This window comes from Canis lupus, chromosome 13 (assembly GCF_048164855.1).
Source record: "Canis lupus baileyi chromosome 13, mCanLup2.hap1, whole genome shotgun sequence".
Lineage (NCBI taxonomy): Eukaryota > Metazoa > Chordata > Mammalia > Carnivora > Canidae > Canis > Canis lupus.
Window position 1 is genome coordinate 37,240,260 of NC_132850.1, and position 22,597 is coordinate 37,262,856.

At 52.2% G+C, this 22,597-nt stretch overlaps 1 protein-coding gene and 1 long non-coding RNA gene across 4 annotated transcripts in view; one reads left to right on the forward strand and one right to left on the reverse strand.

Moving 5' to 3' along the window:
- Positions 1–22,597, forward strand: part of ELK3 (ETS transcription factor ELK3) — a 64,362-nt gene that overhangs the window by 17,711 nt on the left and 24,054 nt on the right. For both annotated transcript variants that reach the window (XM_072773176.1, XM_072773175.1), the window contains exon 2: positions 10,317–10,525. In XM_072773176.1, coding sequence (XP_072629277.1) covers positions 10,319–10,525 — 207 coding nt within the window. In that variant the 5' untranslated portion in view covers positions 10,317–10,318. The remainder of the gene's footprint in view (positions 1–10,316; positions 10,526–22,597) is intronic.
- On the reverse strand, positions 911–20,990 carry LOC140602916 (uncharacterized). 2 transcript variants are annotated; one of them, XR_012005896.1, is made up of 4 exons: positions 19,493–20,990; positions 18,561–18,706; positions 13,799–13,910; positions 911–5,636 (listed from the first exon to the last, which is right to left on the reverse strand). It is a non-coding gene; the product is annotated as an uncharacterized lncRNA (long non-coding RNA). The 2 variants fall into 2 exon arrangements; XR_012005895.1 differs by lacking the exon at positions 18,561–18,706 and having other exon boundaries at positions 19,493–20,962.

Below are 22,597 nucleotides of genomic sequence, written 5' to 3' on the forward strand. Positions count from 1 at the left end.
CTCCCCAGGAGAGGCGCCCAGGCCGCTGCGGGAGCGCGGGAAGGCCCGGCCCGGGGCGGCCCGGGGCGCGTCTGGGTTTTGTGGGGCTTGCGGCCTGAGCAGTTTGGAGAGACCCTCTGTGTGCCACCCCCTCCAAATCAGAAATCCCAGATCACCAGGACCCCAGGCGGCCGAGAGATGGCCCTGGACACCCGCTTAACGCTGTTGATGGGCTGCGCGTTGGCCTTGGGGCGCGGGATCCAGGTGCCCGGCCCGCGGGCAGGTGGGGGGTAGAGCTAGGTCCTTTGTCAGCCCGGCTGGAGGCCTGGTGGAGCTTAAGGGAGCGCATGACCCCTGCTCCTGGGTGACCTCTGATATTCAGGCTCAGGTGCCGGAGGGGGCCTCTGGGGCGGCTGCAGGTGCATTTCCTTCCCGCCCCCAGCCCCCCAGCTGGATTCTTGCTTTGGCTTTTGGGGTAGCTCCCTTGCCTACTGTGGGGACATCTGCCTGTCTCCTCTGGCCCCTTTGAAATCTTACCCACCCTTTAGTTAGGAGGCCAAGCGCTCACGCTCACCCCTCTAGAAAGCCTCCTCCAAGGAGCCTGATCCTAATTCTGGTGCACGCCCCAGGCGGTATCACAGAGCAGTTTCAGCACAGGCTGTGGCATGTGCTAACCTCAGTTTTATTCATTCATTCATTCATTCATTCATTCATGGGACCAATGTTCCTTGGCTGTCTGGGGTGACTTGTCACTCAGCTAAGCTGGGGGTACATCAGCAAGCAAAACAGAGGTTGGCACTCACTGAGCCAGCCTTTGGGACCAGTACCTCTCAAGCCATCAGTGGAAAAGGACTGGTTTTTAAGATTTCCGAGACACCGTGGACTGATATTTTGGGAAGTACAAGAAAAACAATGAACAAAGACACCAAAATATCAGCCCAATTTTTAATTATAGATTCTTACGGGCGTGAAATGACATTTCAGTAAATACAATTAGAGTAAGTGTAATGAGAAAAATAATTTTAAAAAAATGATATAGTCCGTGAAAGTGCACACAAAGGCCATTGATATAGAAGATCATTATTAATACTGGTAACTTTTTGCCATGTAGTACTTTTAACCAAATAAAACGGTTGCAAGTGAACTGGAGATCCCCTGTGTTATATGCCTAGAAGCACACTTTAAACAAACACTGTATTTATCAACACTTCACTTTTAATGGAGAAAGAGTTTGTTTCTCACTGACTAATGAATTTAATCTCGGTTGGATACAATAATGCTACTTGCAGGAGATGATGTATATGAACTATTTCTGTGTTTTGTTTCAATTACTCTGAAGAGAAGCCAGTCTCACAGAAGTGTGTTGATGGCACTAGGAAAGAGATTTTTGAAACCCATTTCCACAAACTCGTATTAATTTTTTTCACTTTCACCTAAAAACAAGTATTGCTGCATCTGAATATCCATCTTCACTCCTTGGTTAGTTGCCAGTTCCCACAATTGTTCCTATAAAGCCATAGTTAAAACTTTTAATGAAATCAGTGAATTCTAGGTTTTTGTAGACTTTTGGGTTACGGTGGAAAAACCTTGAATATCACCCATTTTTGCATGGCCCTACTTCACGATTCTAACCAGTGAACAGCTTGTGCCAATAAGATGAGCCCACGCTGATCATGTATGTGGATATAGTGATCATGACAAGTTGCAGTAGAAGTCTCTATACACTTATTCTCAATTTCTGTACTCCTCTTATCGCGGGGTGGTGACCAACAGTTAGCACTGGTGTGTTGACCGCACACTGAGTACACTGTTTGGGGCTGGGGGGTGGGGTGGGGGCTGCTCTTCCTTCCACAACTGGTCCTCAATTTTCTCATCTACAAAGTGGAGGCGATAAATGTATTGAACTCATAGAGATGTTGGAATTAAATGAGACAATACAGGGAAAGTGCCTTGATGTATGGTGAGGGCTTAATAAAGGTATCCACTGTGTGCAGAAAAGACAAAGTAAGACTGTTCTTAGAATTAGAAAAGAAGGAGCCTCGGTGTCCATCGAAAGATGAATGGATAAAGAAGATGTGGTCTATGTATACAATGGAATATTACTCAGCCATTAGAAACGACAAATACCCACCATTTGCTTCCACGTGGATGGAACTGGAGGGTATTATGCTGAGTGAAGTGAGTCAATTGGAGAAGGACAAACATTATATGTTCTCATTCATTTGGGGAATATAAATAATAGTGAAAGGGAATATAAGGGAAAGGAGAAGAAATGTGTGGGAAATATCAGAAAGGGAGACAGAACATAGAGACTCCTAACCTGGGAAACGAACTAGGGATGGTGGAAGGGGAGGAGGGGGGGTGGGGGTGAATGGGTGATGGGCACTGAGGGGGGCACTGAGGGGGCACTTGACGGGATGAGCACTGGGTGTTATTCTGTATGTTGGCAAATTGAACACCAATAAGAAATAAATTCATTATTAAAAAAAATAAATTAAAAAAAAGAATTAGAAAAGACAGATGAATGAGTGAGTGACTAATGCTGTGAGGCAGGCCATGATGAATGCTGAAGAGATTCCTGGCATGACCGTGTTCACACCCATGTGTGTGTGAGTTGCTTTCATGGGGGAGGAGCTGGGTGGCCTTTTGGTCTTCTCGGCCCTGCCCATCATGCTTATGGTTTGAGCTACTAGATTTGGCATCAGGATGATTACTGCATCTTACTGCTCTTGCTTGCTTGTGAGTGTTGGTCCTTCCCAACCCTGGGGAGGGAGCAGCTTTCACTTCTTTGTGCAAGGTGTTCATTAGACCCCCCGCCCCCCCATTGGCCAGAGGAAGTATGCCCCAGGTGAGCTAGTGTGCTGGGGATTGGTGCCTAGTGCCTTGGACTTGAGAGGGGAGGTTGAGATGCTGAAGTCATGCCCCGTGGCCAGGTGGCAGCCAAGTAGGTGGAGGAGGGCACCGGGGTAATGAGGGGGCTCACTGTGACCAGCCTGTAGCGTCCTCCTCTGTGCAGCTCCATCTAGACTTAAGAGTCAATCTAGGGTGGTATCTGCCTTCTTTAAAAACAGGCAAGTTGAAGACACAGAATGAGGGTGGAAAGTAATGGTGTGCCTCGGTGTCCCTCCCCGTCTGGCCCAGAAGACAGGCCCTCTCCCCGTGGGCCACCTCCGCTCCCCACCTCAACTCTGCATCCGTTGCCCTGACCTGCCTGGGGGAGGGTACCTGTGTGGGCTCTGTCACGTGCAGTCGTGAGCATGTTGTCACAGATGTCCCTTGGGTCGTCGCTTTAGAACACTTCTCTTTTTCTGACCCAATGGCTTTCATCTACGTGGCTCCCTGCCCTACCCCCTCCAGGAGCACGAGACGTGGGGCGGAATTGGCCCCAAGGGAGGTGTGGGCACCCGTGGGCTCACAGCAGCTTGCAGGCCTCAGGCTAAGCATTTTGAACCAGTGTTTCTTAAGTTAGAATCAGTAAATATATGCCCAGGGATCTGAGTTCTCTCAGAAATACAAAAAAAAAAAAAAAAAAAAAAAAAAAGTGCCCTTTTATTTTTGATGATAGTCTAAAAAAACAAATATAAGCATTATTTCAAATCACTTTATAAACAGTCACCAAACAGCTGAAAATTCTCCCCGGATTCCACTGACTTCACTGGGGTCATTGCCTAATGAACAAAAAACCAAGGTGTTAAAGTATCTAAATGAGGCCTTTGAGGGACACCTGGTGGCTCAATGGTTGAGCGTCCCAGGATCTAGTCCTGCATGGGGTTCCCTGAAGGGAGCCTGCTTTTCCCTCTGTCTGTGTCTCTGCCTCACTCTCTGTGTCTCTCATGAATAAATAAATAAAATATTTAAAAAATAAAAAACATAAAAAAATAAATGATGCCTTTGAGCGAGGTGAAAGCCAGATGACCTCAGAGCATGCTCTACAAAGAAGTTTCCTTGTTGCTTAAAAAATAATGGTAAAGGTTCAAATACCACTGTGTAGCAGGTGTAGTTCCAGTGCATTATCAGTAACGCGAACAATCCTTACAACAGCCTTGTAAGAGAGGTCCTTTATCGTCACCATCCCCATTTGACTTCTGAGGAGTATGGGGTACAGAAAGGCTAATGAACTTACCCAAAATCCCACAGCCAGAGGACCAGCCCTTGACTTGGGACCCAGAGAGGCTGGCCCTGGCCTGCCCTTACTGCTTGTAGCCTTCCAGAACAGAAGGGCTCCTCTCTCACTGCTGCGAGTTGTAGAGAATGATGAGCTGGGCACAGCCCCTGGACTTTTTGATTTTAGGCAAGCTGCTTTACAATTCTGTGAATTATGGGTACAAGGTAGCCCTTGTCTGTAGACATGCAAATCCCGGGGCGGGGCTCCCATGGCGCCCTGGGCCCACAGGTGGGCTCCTTGCGGAATTTCCGATCTGTAAATGCTTCTGTCATTTGGATATTTTGAAATTTGTGTAGAAGGCCTGCCTCGTTCCCTCCTTGCTTAGTGGGTAAGATAAAATCTTTACCGTGTCTTCGTTTTGAGGTCTGTGTGAGAGCAATGACTTTGCCTGTTTTGGAAATGGGGTTTTATTATTTTATTTTTTTTTTAAAGATTTTATTTGTTTATTCATGAGAATACACAGAGAGGAGAGAGAGGCTGAAATCCAGGCAGAGGGAGAAGCAGGCTCCATGCAGGGAGCCCGATGTGGGACTCGATCCCGGGTCTTCAGGATCACGCCCTGGGCTGAAGGTGGTGCTAAACTGCTGGGCCACCAGGGCTGCCCAAGGAAATGGGGTTTTAACAGGGAATCTCTGACCCCTTGATGATCCTGTGCTCACCCACCCCCTCCCCAGGCTCCCCCTGCTGCCTGGCTCCCTAGGTTTCTCCCTAGTGCTGTGCTCCTGACAGTCCTGTGGTGGGGGCCTCTGGCCTGTCCTCTGCCCCCAGAACGCGAGCTCCTTGAGGACAGAGGCCATGTCTCTTCACTGGTGTCTCCCAAATACTCCCATGGTGTCTTGGCATAAAGTGGACACTCAAAAAAAAAAAAAAGTTGAAACAAGTGGGCAGAGAATGGAATCTTTATAGGGCCTAGTGCTGTAAACACATCTTACTCAAAAGGGCTTACATGGCTCAGTCATTGCCACCCCCTCGCCGTGGATGCGGACATCGTCCAACAAGATGTGTCATGTGTAAAATCATCAATTTGAATGGGACACGAGAGGAATCTAACTCACAAACTTCATTTTTTCATTATATAAGAATTTCAAACCTTGAGGAGTTTATATCCAGTTGTATTTATGTTTAAGGGAGAACACTGTAAAAATTTCAATGAAAATGGTTTGTCGACACGGGGCACCTATTTTTTTTCCCCTCACTCCTTTAAAAGGAAGCACGGGTGTTATTCAAATTGGACAAACTGTTTTAAATATCGAATGAAACTCCAGTGTGGTGAGATCTGGGCTGTAAATGACAAAGGAGGAGGGGAGCTGGGACAACCAGCAGGTGGCCTTGTTCTCTGGAGTGGCCTGGAGGTGGGTCTGGCCAGGGTGTGACTGTCCTCCTAGGCTTGCTCCAGGAGAGACTGCGCAGGTGGCGGGATGGAGGGTGTTTCATGCTGAGGGGCGCCTCTTCTTGTAAGAGCGATGATGCCTTCAGAAGGGGACCGATCCTCCTAAATGTAAAAGTGCAGAGGTTGATTTTTGCATTAAAAAATGGCATTACAAGACTGGATAAAACTGTATACGTTCAAAATAAGGTATGGGCGGGGGGAAGGGGAAAGAGAAGCATTTTCTATTTAAAAGTTTGATTTGGGGAATCTTTTTAAAAGATTTGTAGCAATTTCTTTCACGTGTTCTTTGTGTTTTAAGCAGGGAATTGTGGGGAAGTGGCCTCAGGAGGTTTGGCTGATGAACTATTTTTAACTCAAAGCAAGTCTCCATTTGCATAAAAGCATGTCAAACGTAAATCTCGGGTATCAAAACTTTCTTGAACTTTTTGCTTAATATGAGCCACGGCGTGGTGTCTGAATTACCCATGCTCCTTATAATGGTAGCCAGATGAGTTGGACTTCATCGCACCTGCACTTTAACACCTAACATTTCATTAAAGATTCTAGGTGTCAAAGAATTTAGAAAAGAATTCATTTTAAGGCTTTTTCCTGGTGATAGACATAGTCATTTGGAGGAATTGGCGAATGTGTTTGGTATTGGTCATCGTTGGAAGGGCACGCTTCCCAGTCGTGATGTTAGAATGTTTTCCAGTGACCCAGAGGGGGAGGATTTGCAGCAGGCAGAGAGGTGATAGAATGTGAAGCATAATTGTATGTGGAAACAACTGTGTAAATGATGATTAACTGCATTTAATCATAATTAAAATAAATTAAGATTGGAACTAAAAGAAGCACAGTGAGTGCCCTTGAATGGAGAGAACCAGAGCTGTGACGTCAGCTGGTGGCCTCCGTTGCCCACATGTACTCATGCATTTTAATCACCTGGAGGGCTGTGGCCTGAGGGGTGGGGTGGGGGCGTCTGCAGCCCCGTTGGCCCCCCCGCTGCATCCCAGAATTAGCTCTGCCCGGTGCAGAAGGGGGTGACGCGTTTGTAAGTGTGACTGTAAACTCCCAGGGCGAGGTCTCTGGGACTCGCCTCTGGGGAGCGTGTAGCTGGGATTTACAACAGTGGAGATTTGTGTGCTCTACGACCGTGGAAACGGGAAGACCAGTGAGGGTGAAGGAGTGGCCAGTAGAGCTGGGGAATGGGAGAATGAGGACCCAGCACAGGGTTTGCTGTGCTTTAGGCAGGGGGGCTTGATCCCGTGGTCCCCTCCCCCAGAGTGGTGACAGTCACACTTCTTAAGGAATTCTCTGGTCCCCAGTGGTAGCATGACTGTGACACTTCGATGTGGGAGCCGTGAGGGGTAAGGAGGGGAACGTTCCAGGGTCCACCCAGCTGGGGGCTAGGGGGTAGCTCTGTGATTCCCAGTTCACAGCTCTGTGCCTTCCTTTGGCTGAGTTTCTCTATCCCAGAAATCTGAGGGACTCCTGAGGCAGGGCCCCACCACCACCATTGGTGCCTCTGTCCTTTTGCATCTCCCTTGTCTTTCCTTCTCTGCTTCTTTCCTGCCACCTTTCTCTTAGCCATAGCACCCAGGTTGTCCCTTGGCCTGCTGGTGGCCCTCGAAGTAAAGATCTGATCAGCCACTCACCCAACACTCCCCACCCATGCTGCGTCGTGCAACATGTGTTTTCATGCCTGGATGTGCCTCATGATTGTGAATGTAAGCCCTACGGTGTAAAGATATTGGCAACCCCCAAAAGAGAGAATTTTTTAAAGCAAATACATTGGACATTGTCCTATTCAACTTTTGCTGCAAGGGTGCCACTTCACAAACTGCCCGCGAGTCGTTGGCATACCAGACACATGTTTCTTGCGGTGGGCTTCAGGGACGCTGCCTGCCTTACACTGTGGGCTCCAGGCTTTGGGTTGAGTTCACATTGGCTCCACATGTCTCATTTTGGGGCAGCAGCCTCCCAGCGGTGACAAGGGCACAAGAGGAAAAGTGCAAGCATGTGGAGCCTCTTAGACCTTGGCTCAGAATCAGCACCATTATCGCTTCTACGGAACGTTGCATTGGCTGAATGAATCAGGTGGTCAAGCCCAGATTTCCGTGGGGTGGGAAGAAAGCACTGCACCCCCTCTGTGCACTGCTGCCTGGACACGTGAACAGGAGAAGGGGTGGAAGACTGAGGGCATCTCATCCTCTGAAGTCATGGCCAGAGAACATGGTTCCAAGTCTTGGGGTTGGAACGCCATGAACTGGGATCCCAGGAAGCACGAGAGGGTCCAGGGAGGCCTGGTTGGTAGAAGCAGGAAGTGTGAAGCACATTCAAATACACAAATAGGTTTCTGTCGTCCCGTGTGGAACATGACGGTTTGAGTTGGTTCACGTGCAGGTGGCTGACCGCTTTGTCCGGCAGTCCCTTCCCTCCAGGCCTCCAAACCCACTGGCAGCTTTCTGTCCTTTGTGGGGGTTTTTTATTTGTTTTTTTTTAAAGATTTTATTTACTCATGAGAGACAGAGAGAGGCAGACACACAGGCAGAGGGAGAAGCAGGCTTCACGCAGCGAGAGCGATGCGGGGCTTGGTCCCAGGACCCCGGGGTCACGCCCTGAGCCAGAGGCAGACGCTCAACCACTGAGCCACCCAGGCGCCCCAGCCTTCCGTCCTCCGGGGCAGGTTCCCCTGAGCATCTGCTTAAAGTTTCCAAGATGTGTTCAAGCTGACTGTCTGAAGCATTGGCCAAAAAAACACCAAAAAATTTGAGACAACTGTTAGCAATTGTTAGTGCCAATGATGAGAAGCAAGTCTGTGGCTCATCCACAAATAATCGGAAGGGTGGTTCGTATTAAGAAGCGGGCCTGCGAGCCGCGGCCTGTCCCCGCGGGCGCCAAGGCTCAGGGGGGCAGGGCCCTTTGCATCTACCAGCGAAAGGACAGACTGTCTTACAGCCCCGAGGGCCATCGTGGCGAAGATCGAAAGAGCTATAAATAAACTGCCTTATGGGTTTTTGGAGAACGTTCCTAATCTGCTTTCCTTTAATAAATAGCCCATGGTTGCTTAGAGAAATAATAAAAATGTGTGCTTTTGGCTAAACACGTGAAGAGGAGTAAGTATGTGGATGCTGGGTGCGTTCACATCCTCTCCCGTGTGGAGGAAAACAACCTGTCAGTCCTAGAGCTGCCCCTTGTAAGAAGAGTGCCTGAGAGGTGGCGAGGCATTGACACAAATATTGGTACAGATGGGTCGTCCAAGGAAGTTACTCTGGCTCCCAGGTGTCTGGGAGTCCCGCACCTAGCTCGCTGCACCTCGCCTCCAGAGTGTCCTGTTGTTGTCGTTGCAGGGGAGCCTTGGTTCTCTCTGGCTCACCCCCGCTCACAGCTTGCCCCTGAAGCTTGCTCCAGCCAGAGAAGCCAGTCTTCTACCCTCTGGTCATCCCCGGCCTCCTCAACCCAGCGCTGGGATCTCATGCCCCTCCTGCCCCGAGTAAAGGCCGGGGCACGTCATGTGTCCAACCGTGACGGGTGACCTGAGGTGAAGCTTTCGACACCAACCCAACTGCCTACTCTTTCCTAATGTGATGGATGTTCTTTTTTTCCCCCTTAGTTGACAAGATTTATCTTTATTTTTTAAATTTTATATCAGTTCCACTGTAGTTAACATGTGGTGTTATATTAGCTTTAGGTGTACAGTACAGTGATTTAGCAGTTGTGTGCATCACTCAATGCGGATCATGCTAAGTGCCCTCCTTAGTCCCCTTCGCCCATAATTTAATGACTGTTGATAAAATAAGTGTGTTAGTAGTAGTAGAAGAATCAGTACCCATTGGGGGCATCTGGGTGGCTCAGTGGTTGAGCATCTGCCTGCAGCTCAGGGCGTGATCCCGGGGTCCTGGGATTGAGTCCTGCATCGGGCTCCCTGCAGGGAGCCTGCTTCTCCCTCCATCTGTGTCTCTGCCTATCTCTCTCTCTCTCTGTCTCTCATGAATAAATAAATAAAATCTTAAGAAAAAAAAAAAAGAATCAGTACCCATTGCTGTGGAAGTCCTCAAATGCCTGAAGATAAGGAACTGCCTGGGGGAGGGGGAGAAATCTCTTAAGAAGGCTCCCTTAAACTGGGCGTTTGCCAGGCTCCAGGGCTAGGGAACAGCATTTAGACAGAAGGAAGAGCACTTATAAAGCCCACACCAGAGGCAAAGGAAAAGAGAGTATCTCCTAAACGTCTCACAGCAGGGAAAAGTGCTTTTTCCCATATAAGCAGGTGTGGCTGTGGGTTCGACCTGCAGCAGGACAAATGTCCAGGGAAGCGAAGGGGCTTGTCAGGTGGCAGTGGCGGCCCTTCAGTTCACAAACCTTTGTCAGCTGGGCCCCTGCGACCTTTGGGTGCTATGCGTGGTTTCAAAGTCCTGGGAGGACACAGAGCAACCCGACAGAGACCCTTCCCTGGGTCTCACGTAGTCACCCTGACCAAGGGAACCCCGCTGCCCCGATGCGCCCAGCGTGGTCTCCAGCGTTGAAGGCCAAGGAGTTGGTGGGATGCGTGGGCACAGGCACCGGAGTTGGGAGGCGGCTGGTCCTCAAGTGTGTCCTGGTGCCCTGGGGCGGTGGGGAGGCACTCCGGGGCTCACGGGCTTCCCTGTATCTCAGCATCGTGGCTGTTGACAAAGATGCCTCCAGAAGGCCCCTGAGGCAGAGGGGCCTGCAGGGTGGAGGCGAAAGCGACTGCTGGGCTCGGAGTGGGGGGGGGGCAGGGGTCCCCGCGCCGCCTGTGCTGACGCCCTGGCCTCCTTCCCCCAGGTATGGAGAGTGCAATCACACTGTGGCAGTTCCTGTTGCAGTTGCTGCTGGACCAGAAACACGAGCACCTGATCTGCTGGACCTCCAACGATGGTGAATTCAAGCTCCTCAAGGCAGAAGAAGTGGCCAAACTGTGGGGCCTCCGGAAGAACAAAACGAACATGAACTACGATAAGCTGAGCAGAGCCCTTCGATACTATTATGACAAGGTAAACCCTCGACCCTCCGGGAGCCGGTCCGGGGTGGGGGCGCCCCCTGCACATCTCCCCGACCAGAGCAGATAGTCGTGGACTGTGAAGCAACGTAGGAACGTCAGACGGAAGCAATTTATGCAGGTTTTCCTGGTGGAGGGGAAAGCCATGCTGTAGGGATTTTTTTTTTCCTGGAAGCCCTTTGGGTGTCCCTATGGGTCAAATTTTGTTCCCTCCACGTGTTCCCTTATAACTGCTGCAGACCTTGGCTAACAGCAGTAATTAGTGTTAGGGAAGCTCATCCTTAGCTCCCTCATCTGGAGGGAGCGGCTGGAGCGGCAGGACAAACGTTATGATCCAGGAAGTCTGTGCATCCCAACTGGTTCGTAGATCATTCAGAGGTCTCTCCTGGGAATGAGGCGGCTTGGGCAAGTCACTCAACAGCGCAGGGCCTCGGCGGGGCGTCCTCATCTCTACAAGTGGCGGGGGGGATCCCAGTAGTACCATGTCGTCGGGATGGTGACGAAGGTCGTGACGAAGACGAAATGTGTCCAGTACTTAGAATGATGCTTGCAGCCACCCCGGAGGTTTGTCCCTCTGTGGGAAACTTCCCTAATTAAAAGAAAAGTGGTTTTTCCTTTTTAAGTCACCAAGAGGAGTCCGCGTGCTTTGTTAAGTGGTAACGCGGCACAGTTGCCAAGCAAGGACAGTTGGGGTGAGTTTTAATGCCTTTCTGGAAAAGCAGTTAACGTGCCTGCTAGGGCAAAATCATTGCTATTTAGAGGTAATCATTTTGGGCCCGTGATTTTGGCCGTCTCCGTGTGGATCTGTTGTTGCTGTGTAGCTAGCCTCCTGGACATAGAGACCTGGAGCGCCAATAGGAGTAAGCTTTTGTTCTGGGTTTGCTGTTCATATTGAAAGGTGAATTAAAAGCTGATTTAAATATTAGTTCCCAATCTATGTTTAGTGCCTGCCTTTGTGCCAACCTCTTTGGAATTCAAGACAGAGGGATTACACATTTCAGGAAGTGGAGACATCATTAATTATAAAGTGTTCCTTTATGTGATCGTAATTACATATGATTATGTCATTGAAATGTTAAAGGTAATTTCCTTTACTGTAGCAATTCATTAGTCCTGGCTTAATGCAGAGTCCTACGAAGAAGCAAAAAGCACTTCTTCAAATTGCAGTGCGAGAGACTTGCAGATGGTTTATTGTCTTGCATTCTCCCTCCAGGTTCTAAGTTACACAATGGGAATGGGGGAGGGGGGCTCTGAAGGAAAACAGTCCTCTTGCCTGTTGGCAGGGTGCCTAAAAGCCTGGCTTTGAGACTAAAGAAAAAAAAAGTCATTGTTTTTAAATCAAGGCGTCAAAGATAAGGAGCCCTCCTGGGATCTGTGACTCGGTTTGACCTCTTCCTGTGACCTGGGCGCGGGCCCTGAGGATCCTGTATGTTCAGCGTGAAGGGAGATGGGCTGCAACTGGCTCCCCTTGCTGTGTAGACCGCACCTGCTCACCCTTGGGCAGACTTCCTATGTTTCTAGCCTGGCAATGCCCTCGGGCCCCCGGCGGCACTGCCCGTGTCCCCTGGTGGCACAGCGGCCCCATGAGACGGGCCTGCGGCATGAGGACAGGGGCTTTGAGGAGCCAGCTGCCCGCACCTGCAGCCCCGAGGCCCGCCTGCGTCCCGCCGCAGGACACACAGACTTTCTAGATCTTAGCGTCCGACCTGTCACTCCTGTCACTCCAGCGACTAACGCCGAGGGAGGTCCTCGAGCCTCCCACCACTAGTTTCTGCTGTTAGCCAAGGCCCTGCCTTCTGGGCTGTTCGAGCCCCTTGCTCTCTGAACACTTGGGTTCCGGGTAGGCCACTGGGCAGCGCCACGGTGGCACTTGGGACCCGCGAAGCCGTGCTGCACCCCCGCCTGGCCCCGCCCTGGGTCCCCATGGCCAGGTGGCCTCCTCGCCCACTCGGCCCTTTCCTCCCCGCCAGCGTGGAGCTTGGGGTTTGGCCATGCGACCTCTGAGCAGCCAGCGGTGCCCACGGTGAGGGCAGGAGCAGCTTCTGTCCAGCGGGTCGCACGGGCTGGGCCACCAGGGGAAGATGCTTCCTGTCTGTCCTTCCATGTGTCCACAGTACACTCACATGTACACAGTACACGTGTGCATGGACACACTGTGCATGTGTGTACTCCACGTACACACACCCTACATGTGTGCAGTGTACACACGCCTGTGCACAATGTACATGTATACAGTATACGTGCACATATACATACTATATGTGTGTGCATAACACATACAGGCAGCCAGTATGCATGTGTGTGCACACAGTATATGTGAGCCTGTATGCAGTATGCATGCACACACAGTACACCCATGTGTACACAGTATACATGTGAGTATATGCCATATATATGCGTGTGTGCACGGGACACATGTGTACACAATATACGTGGGCATGCACATGATACTTGTGCACACAGGCATTTGACTCTTCCTTATGAAATACTCTCAGGTGATGAGTAAGTTTGATCATTAGACTCTGGATACAGTTTCAAATTCAAAGGGAGGAAGGGAGAGGGGCAGAGGATGAAGGAGAGTCTAGGAAGGGGAAGAAGGAAAGGTGGGAGGGGAGGAGGGGAGGAAGAAAAATGGCAAAGGCTACAAAAATTATGGTAAATTTTACATTTCACGATAAACATTTTTTTTTAAGATTGCATTTACTTATTTTTGAGAAAGAGAGAAAGCATGCAAGCAGGGGGAGGGGCAAGGGAGAGGGAGAGAGGGAATCCTAAGCAGACTCCCTGCTAAGTGCAGAGCCCAAAGTGGGGCTTGATCCCGCCACTCTGAGATTGTGACCTGAGCTGAAATCCAGAGTCAGGTGCTTCACTGATGGAGCTCCCGTGACGAACACTTCTTTCAACTGTGCCAATGTAACCCTGTGACTGCGTGTGTACATCGAACCATAAGAAGCTGCCAACATCTGACCATTTTGACCCATAAAAATGACAGCTCATATGGTTTGGTCTCTAACCTGAGAGGCAGATGGAGGAGTCTGTGAATGTGAAGCTCTTGGCCATGTGGACACTCCTTGATGCACCCCATCCTGCTCCATAGGCAGTTCTCACAGCCCCCTGGCTCTTGGTGTGACCCTCTCTGCCTTCCAGAGTTCTCCTCAGCCCCCTCCTCCACCCTCCCTCCTGTCCATCTGTCCAACTCCCGTGTCTCCCATCCCCTAAGGACACTGATCCAGAGCCCGCATGTGGCATAGATGTGGTGACTCCCTACCTGGATAGCTCATTCTTCTCTCCCATTGGCTTTTCTGTCCAGTGCTTACCATCATCTCTTCACTCTTGGCTGAAACTGCACGTCCTTGGTGTGTCCTGATAAGGAAGTTTTCCTGCCAGAGTAGACAAGCGTGAGAATATCATTTTTGTTGTTGTTGTAGTATGTTATATTTTTAACTCATTCCAGAATATTAGACATGGGCAGAGGGGAAAAAAAATGGAAAATGTGTGCAGTACTTTGTAGAAGGCATCAGAACAGAATAGTGTATGGGCTAATTGTATCTGCTTGGGGCTGAGACATTTTAATCATCATTCCTCAAAAAATCTACCCGCCCCCCCCAGCCCCCATCCATCATCATAGCAAGTTGGTTAACAGCATGAACTTTAGGCTACACTTCTGGGTTTTAATCCAGCTCCATGACTGTGAGTGCTTTGCCCCATCCTTCTTGGTCTCGGCTTCCTTCCTAAAATGGGTATAACAGTAGAGCCTGCACCATGGGGCAGTGGTGGGGGTTAGCTGAGTTCACACATGGTCAGTTCTGAGAACAGTGCTCAAAATACAGTAGGTGCTATGAAGTATTAGCCAGAGGCTTGACTCAGATGATATTTTCCTCATCACCAATTTGAAAAATTCAGACAGCTTCGAAGAAGGAAATTGCGACCTGTGTACCACCTTCCCACACAAGGACACCCAGAAGTGGGGTGAAGTCAGATGCTGGGTTTAACAGCTCCTCTCACATACGAGCTGCTGGGAGTGCTTTGCCATCATGTGTTTCAGTGACGGAGAATGGGTGACTGCAGGTTCTTTACCCAACTGACTATCTTAATATATGTAGGCCGTTTGGAAACTCAATGACTAAGGTGCTTTCATATTTAAATGATGCTTCCTTGCTCCTCTGAGGGGCACCCTTCTCTGTGTGCCCCCACCTGGAGCAGGTGTCAGACCTCCCTGCACCCCCTGAGCAGCCAGCCAGCCAGCCAGGGCTTTGCACTCAGTGCTCTCCGGGCTGGAGTCCGGGGTCCCTCAGCCTCTGAGTGTCTGCACCGCCATGGGGAAGGGAAGCATGGTAAAAGCACCTTCCCTCTTCAGGGGGTGGGTGAGGATTACATGTGAGCATGTGTTTGGGGTGCTCAGCATGGTGCCAGGCACCTGTTAAGGACACACGCAGTGCTCGTCCCTTCTATTAGCTGTGTCTGTGCAGCTCCCTGCATTGCGTTGCAGTGGCCTGTTTATGTAGCCACACAAAACCGTCTTCACTGTGGTCTTCTGGTTCACCCACTTTTGTTGCTCTGGCACCTAGGAGTCACTTGACGAATGTGAAATGAAAGCCATTGGGTAACATAATGAGGTGGACACTCCCCAAATACAAATCACTTTTATAATGAAAGGTGACATTAGATGATGCTAAACTTGGAATCAAAATCTCACTGCCTGGTATAGTATTAGTGACTGAGGGCTGTCACAACCACAAAGTGTGTGGCTTAGAGCAACAGAAATGCATCATCTCACAGATGTGGAGGCCAGAAGTCTGAGCCCGATGTGTCAGCAGGGCCATGCTCCCTCTGAGACTCTGGGTAGATCCTTCCTGGCCTCCTCTGAGCCTCTGGTGGGGGTTGTCCATCCTTGGCGTCCTTCACCTTCCACCTGCATTGCTCCAGTCTCTGCCTGTATTGTTGCATGATGCTCCTCCTCTGTATCTCTGTGTCAGAATTTCCCTCCTCTGAGGACACATCCAGTTCCACTGGATTAGGGACCACCCTGATGACTTCCTCTGGACTCAGTTACGTCTGGGGTATGGGGTGGGAGGTTAGGACTTCAACATTCCTGTTTGGGGGACATATTTCGGTTTGTCATATATGCCTCTGTTTCAGACACTGCTAGGTTTTCATTTAGATTTTCAAAACTACAAAGAAAGATCCTTGGAGATGATGGCTTATTGCCACACTTTCTGGAGGAAAACTGCGTGACGTGGACAGCAGCTAGACTCCGTAGCAGGTGTGAAGCTAGATTCTATGACAGGTCCATCATGAAGGGCCTGCCACGTGCCAGGCACGGTGCTACGTCCCCGGGGTGGAAGCAAAGATGAAGAAGTTGAGTTTGGCCTTGGAAGGAGTTGTCAGGGTCTTTGGGCATTCAGCGGCTCCCCACTCTGGAAAGGCGAGCGACTCTAATAGAGGACCTGGGTGAGAAGAAAAGCCCACCTTGATAGCTCTGATTCTGGCTTAGCAGTGGCCTTGGTAGGAGACCTCTGGGGTTCCTTCCCCTGCTGTGTTTCTGGGGATTGCCATCACATATGCCTTTAGGGAAGGCTTGGAGGGTCAAGGGTTTGCACTGAAATGCTGGCAAAGACCTGCTTCCCCTGCTGACAGCTTTTGAGGAGGCTGCTGGGCAAACCCAGGTAGGATTCCAAGAAAGGAGTGCTGCTCAGGCCAGGACGCAGCATGTTTCATTCCTTGGGCATAGACTGAAGGCCCTGGGTCAGCTTGGAAACATGCAGATGGAGGGAGGAGCCGCTGTCTGAGCCCAGAAGCACAGAAGGCAGAGCCAGTTCATGCCTGGACAGTTCAAGATCTTGCTCCCTAGCCAGCTTGTTGCCCCCAAGTCTCACTGTACATCCCAGGACATGGCTTTATTTGTTGTAGTTCTGATGGTTGGAATTTTGGGAGTACAGTTTGTTTTAATTTTTCTTGGGGTTAAACTGAGTCTTCCAGAAAGTCCCTTCACACCTTGATGCAGTAGTAAGGGTCTCTTTCAGAGATCTGCTTTGTTAACGAGATCGATGACTCTTTTTCACTCCATAACAACTCAGACAGACCTGGTTCTTAAACCTCTCATCTTGGAGGGAGAGGAGAAGGGGGGTCAAAGCCCAGAGTGTGCCCGTGAGCGGCCCTGTGCACTGTCTGTATCCAGGGGTCCAAGCATGAGGGGCATGATGCACTGCTGGGATCTACTTCTTGAGGAGCTTCTGGGAGGTTTTTAGTTACACACCCAGCTCTCGTAGACATTCTTTCACTCTCTTTCACCTCTGCTTTTTCTCTTCCCTGGTTCAGCCATACATTTGAAGACCTACCCCTTGCCCCTCAGATGGCTCAGTGGCTGGTTGGGGAGACAGACATGCCAGGCAGTGACAACAGAGTGCCAGCCTGGCTGCGATAGCAGCATCCTTCAGGACAGGGCAGGAGGGGAGTAAAGGCAGAGAGCGGGTCCCCGGAGGTCAAGACACCTGCCCTGGTCTGCAGCGATGAGACTGGGTTTACCAGGCTGAACCAAGTTGGGAAAAGATACACTGACAAAAGGAATAGCATGTGCCGAAGGCAGGCAGGCAGAGGCGTGAGAGTTTGCCTTTTGGTTTCCCCAGAGGGTAGTTTCCAGGGCTCTCCAGGGAATAAGGGGGAACGTGGGGTGGGAAGAGTGGGAAACGGGGCACAGAGCTTTCAGGGAAAAAGTTGGAACTTCGTGGCAGGGGCTGGAGGCAGGAGGGTGCTGTGGTCAGATTTGCATTTTAGAAATAAAACTATGGCCCCCTGCCCTTGGCCCTGATGGGGTCCTGCTCTAGTCCCCACCCGGGCCTTTCAGGCCCTGATCTTTGGGGCCGGGTTAGCACACACCCATGTCTCTGGGCTGGCCCTGTGGCACCTTCAGGTCGGGGTGTGCAGGCCCTCCCTGGGCCTGGGCCGGGGTTGAGGGGGGCCGCTGTGGCCTGCATGCGGGCAGCTCCCCGAGAAAGCTGCAGCCACAGACTCCCAGCTAGCTGCAGGAGACCTGCAAGCTGACGCAATCCCCGTCCTTTTCCGTCCAACAGAGCTTTTGTCCTTGTTGTTGTTGGCGGGGAGCATTCATCCCCGGGGGGAGGCTGGAAGCTTTGCCAGCTCCCTTCTCATCAGGAGATTGCGATGGCGATATGATGAAAAATCCTCCGGTCTCCACAGCAACATCCCCGCTTATCCTCACAATGTCCCGAACAGTCTTTGCTTAATTGGAAGAGGTTCAGGAGCGCACCGTCAAGACAGAATCATTGGCAGAGAGTTCCTGGAAGTGGACCGCGTCACCTTCTTAACTTAATTGGATAATTCATTTTAAATGGGGCGTGCAATCACGACAGGAGAGTGTTCGTGTTAATACGTATCTGAGATGGCCTGCCTGGGCCAAGATGCCTGGCCCTGGCTGAGTTCGCCAACTCCCCAAAATACATTTTACGAAGATAAAGTGATGTATTATTCTCTGTCGGAGTGGAGAAGGAACAAAAGTCCAGCCAGCCTTTGCATCCTGGAAATTTCTAGAAGACTTTTGTTGGTTGTGAAAGTCTGCGGGAGACCCATCCATCCTGGGCTCTGTTCAGAAGCTTTTTGTACTTCGACGCTGCCTCCCGGTGCCCAGCCCTGGATCTGAGGGTGAAGGGTCTAGTGTGTTTGTTAGGTGTCTTTTTTTTCCCTTTCTGTCATATCAGCTGCTCATACGATCTGGAGTACAACAGATGGCAACTGCACCTTTGCTTGGGGGCCGAGGGGAACCAGGGCCTTCCTGGAAGCTGCCTAGTGACCTGGGGGTACTGACTGCCTCGTGAAGGGCTTCCAGGTCTGGTCGCAGGGCCCCGGGACTTAGCAGCTGGCGTTGGCGGGGCCAGCCTGGAGGGGGGCACGGCGTGTCGCTCGGGGGGTGCTGACTATCTTGCACATGCTTACATTTTGCTAGCTTTGCGGTGTTACTCAGTGTTCCCCCAAATAGGGCAGTTGCTAAGAAACACCCAGAGTCTTGGGAGTACCTTCAGCACTGTGTGGATGGGGCTGCTGGGCTCGGCCCTCAGCTGCCAAAGCTCCGGCGGCCTAGCCAAAGGCACTTACGTCAGGCTGTTGCCCAAGCCCACACTGGTTGCCGGCATGAGTGTTCCTGCTTCTGGGCAGCTTCTAGCTGCGGGAAAATTCAGCGGTTGTGTAGACAAACTGACAAAACCCGACATTCGCATCATGCCGCCCACCACCCACCTACCAGCCCAGCTGCTCCTCTGGGCGGCCTCCTCCTCCCCCACCTCCTGCCTGGGCTCTCACAACCCTTTACCTCCGCTCCTACCCCCCACTTTGTGACAGAAGGAGAGGAAGCTCACTTGTAGGGAGGATTCGTCTTGGGCCAGCGCCGTGCTAGATATTTTTACATTTATTGACTCATTTTCTGACACGTGAAACGCCTGTCGTCATAGCTGCTGATGGGCCCATAGTAGAGGTTGGATACGGCGGTTCAGGGAGGTTCAGTAGCGGGTCCAGGACGGAGCCCCCGGGAAGCAGCAAGCTTTCTGACCCCGAGGCCTGTGCTCAGGGTCGTGAAGGGGGACCGATCGCCCAGCTACAGATCCCCCATTCCTAATATTGCTGATTATCACCCTAAGGGCAGGCAGAGAGAGGAGACCAACCCCGGGTGTTCAAAATGACAACAGAAGAACTGCTGGCGGCCTGCTCCGAGCCCAGTGGGCCTCTGGCAGCCCCAGAAGCGCCCACCCCCTTCCCACAGGCCCGGGCCCGGCACCCCTCCGCTCCTGCAGCCTCCTGGAGAGACTCCAAAGCCCCTGCCACGGTCTGGGCCCGGCAGCCGGCGCCCTCCTGGCGTCTCCTCACACCTCGGCCTCCCCTGGGCGCTCCCCCCTTCCCCGCTTGGCCTGCCCCCGTGTGCGAGCGCCGCGGGTCGAGGGCCCGTCCTCCTTACCGTTCCCAGTTCCGCGCACCCCCTGGCATGCAGTGGTGCCAAATGAATGAGGGGTGGCCCCGGGATGGACAAGCATGAACCCGGCTGATGAGCTTCTCTGCGGCATGGAAGGAAGTCGGTCCTCTGGGAGCGTCAGCGCTGCGGGGGACCCCAGAAGGACCCCGCGTGTCTGGCTTCAGCAAGTGAGGACCGAAGGGGGGCAGGTGGATTTTCAGGAAAACCGGTGGCAGAGGCGGGGGGAGAGGGTGCCGGCGGCCCTGCCCAAGGCTCGCCCGCCCCCTGCCCGCCCCCTGCCCGCAGGGCACGCGCCAAGCAGGCGCGGGGAACAGGTTTGCACCCAGAGGCCTCTCGTAAAAATACCCTCGAGTGTTGAAAGGGAGCCGGCAGGGAGAGCAGAGCCTCAGTCCAGAGGAGCAGCCAGGGCCCAGAGAGGGCGAGGAATGCTGGGGTCCCCGGTTGGGGGCCACGGGCTCCCGGGCCTGCAGGCCTTGGGGATGGCGCGGTTGCCCCGGCGTGGGCTGGGAGCCCTCGGGGGCGCCGGGCGCGGAAGGCAGGGGGGTTCCCACTGCGGCAGCGGTGCCGGGGAATAAAGCGATGGCAACCCAGACCACAAAGAAACCTCCCCCGGGAGGCAGCCAATTCCAAGGCCGAGTTGGAGCTCTTTACTGGCAGCACGTTATTCTTAGAAGTTGGAAGCGGGGTGTGGGCGTGTGCGTGTGCAAGAGTGCACGGTGCAAACTTCTGCTTCAGACGGAGGACGCCCGGCTTCACCTGCTGGGCGCCGCGGCTGTGGCTGCGCGGGTGGCCAAGCCGCCGCCTCGCTGCCCGCTCCCCGACACAGGAGCCAGTCGCCCCCTAGGGCTGCCGAACCGGCACCACAAGCCGGCGGCTCAGAGCAACAGCAGCGCTCCTCTCCCGGTCCCGGAGGCCAGGAGTCCAAAGTCCGGGCGTCCGCTGGGCCATGCTCCCTTTGAAGGCTCTCGGGGAGCATGTCCCTCTCCCTGCCTTCCCCGGCAGCCCCCGCTGTCGCTTCCCTCCTCCTGTGCCCTCTTCCCTTTCTTCTGGTCGTGAGGACTCTGGGCATCGGATTCCATGCCCACCCGAACTCTGTGATGATTCCATCCCGACATCCTTAACTGACCACATGTGCCAAGATGCCGTTTCTAAATAAAGTCATCTTCTGAGCCTCTGGGAGGAAATGAATTTGGGGACGGGGGTGCATACTGTACAACTCACTACAGGCAGGGGACAGACAGTCCCAGGGAGAGGCGGCTCCAGTTGACGGGGGTGGGAGGTCCTTTCAAAGCTGCTTCTTAGGGTGGCAGGTGCGAGGTGGGCCTGCCCACAACAGGTTTGTAGCAGAGCTCAGTGTGGCCCCAGGGGCTCCACGTCCCCTTGGGTTTGATGGCAGGGAATGAGAGGGCACAGATATCGGCAGCAGTCCCATGTTTCCAGGACAGGGGCCGGATTCACTTCCTTTTCTGTTCCTCAGAGCCTAGCAAGGAGCCTTCCATACGAGAGCGTCTGAAATGTTGTTGAAAGAATGCTTGCTTGTTGCAGAGGAGGGACTGGGAGCATGACTCCTACAGTGAGTACTTGTTCTAACTTTGGAGAGAGGACAGTCAGGTTTTGTGTCAGGAAAGAGTGAGTCAGACTAGTGGTCTGGACGGGAACCCAAAATGAGGAGCCGAAGCAAGGGTGTTGGCTGGGAACCGTGGCCCGGAGACTCGCCTCTGCTACTTACTAGTTTGTGAACTAAGCCTGGCACTTCATCCCTCATCTGTAAAATGGGTATCAGAGTGTTGTAGGGATTACGTGGGCTAACCTGTAAGCCCTCGGGAAGCTAGAAAGCGAGGCACCCATAGAGGGAATTGAGATTATTTGAGGGGTGCCTGACTGGCTCAGTCAGTGGAACGTGCAGCTCTCGATCTCAGGGTCATAAGTTCAAGCCCCATGCTGGGTGTAGAGATTGCTTAAAATATGCAATCTTTTTTTTTTTTTTAAGAAAGAATTTAGATTATTGGAAGGCAGACCGTAAGGAGCAGACAGTGGTATAATGGGGATGCCATGTAATTAGATCATTGCTGGCTAAGTGGCATTGCCCTGGGTGAGAGGTCATGTTTTGAGGATCTATATGAATACGGCACTGACATATATTGATTTTTTGGGGAAAAAAAGTTACCCCGTGCAGCATTTTTGTTCCGCTTTTAGAGATGAGCAAACCAAGGCCTGTAGAAGCTCAATACCCTTCCCAAGGTCAGAGGAAGGAGAGAAACTGGGATGCGAACCTAGGTCAGTTCACACAGTGCTGGTTCCGTTTAACATCTGGCCCATTCAGGCTCAGGCCTGTGGACACTCAGAGATGCTGTGTAGTGCTCCCCGTGCTCCCCTAGGAGCACGTCCGTGGCTCAGCGGGGGCCGTGAGCAGGCTGTGTATGTGGCTGCCAGTTCCTGCTGTTTGCCAGTCACCCTTATCTCCCGAATGTCACCCACTTCAAGGTGGGCTCTTGATGTGTGGTCTGCTGCAGCGGGTCCGCCCCGGGCCCCTGGAGCCTCGTGCAGGGTGACCCAGCAAACCCGGCACCTCCTCTGCCCTGAGGGTGGACAGAGGCAGTTCTGTTTCCAGCCACGGAATAGACCTGAGGGAAGGCCCGTCTCCTCGGGGGAGCTGGAGATGGTTCCTGAGCAAGGACCTTGCTTCCTGAGCACAAAGCTGGTTTTCCCGGGCTCTCTGCAGTTGGCCCACGATGGCTCTGGAATGTGGAGCCTGTCGTCCCGGCCACTGGACTTGAACAGCAGCCTGTGCACCAACTGCAGCTGCTTCTGGGCGGGCGGGGGGTGGGGAAGTGGGGTGGGGGGTGACAGCACTCCCCGCCTGGCTCTCTCCAGAGAACTGGTTTAAGCCTCGGCTTCACCAGTTACAAGCTGCGGGGTTTTGGGCTAGTGAGCTTTTTAGAGCCTGCTTCTTTTTTGAAAAGAGGGAGAAAAGTGGGGCAGGGGGCTTATTTTGACAACCAGTGCATATTAAATGCACGCTATTTAATGTGAAGATGCAGACAGTGAAAAGAAATATTACCAATCACTGGCAATCCTACCACCTTTAAG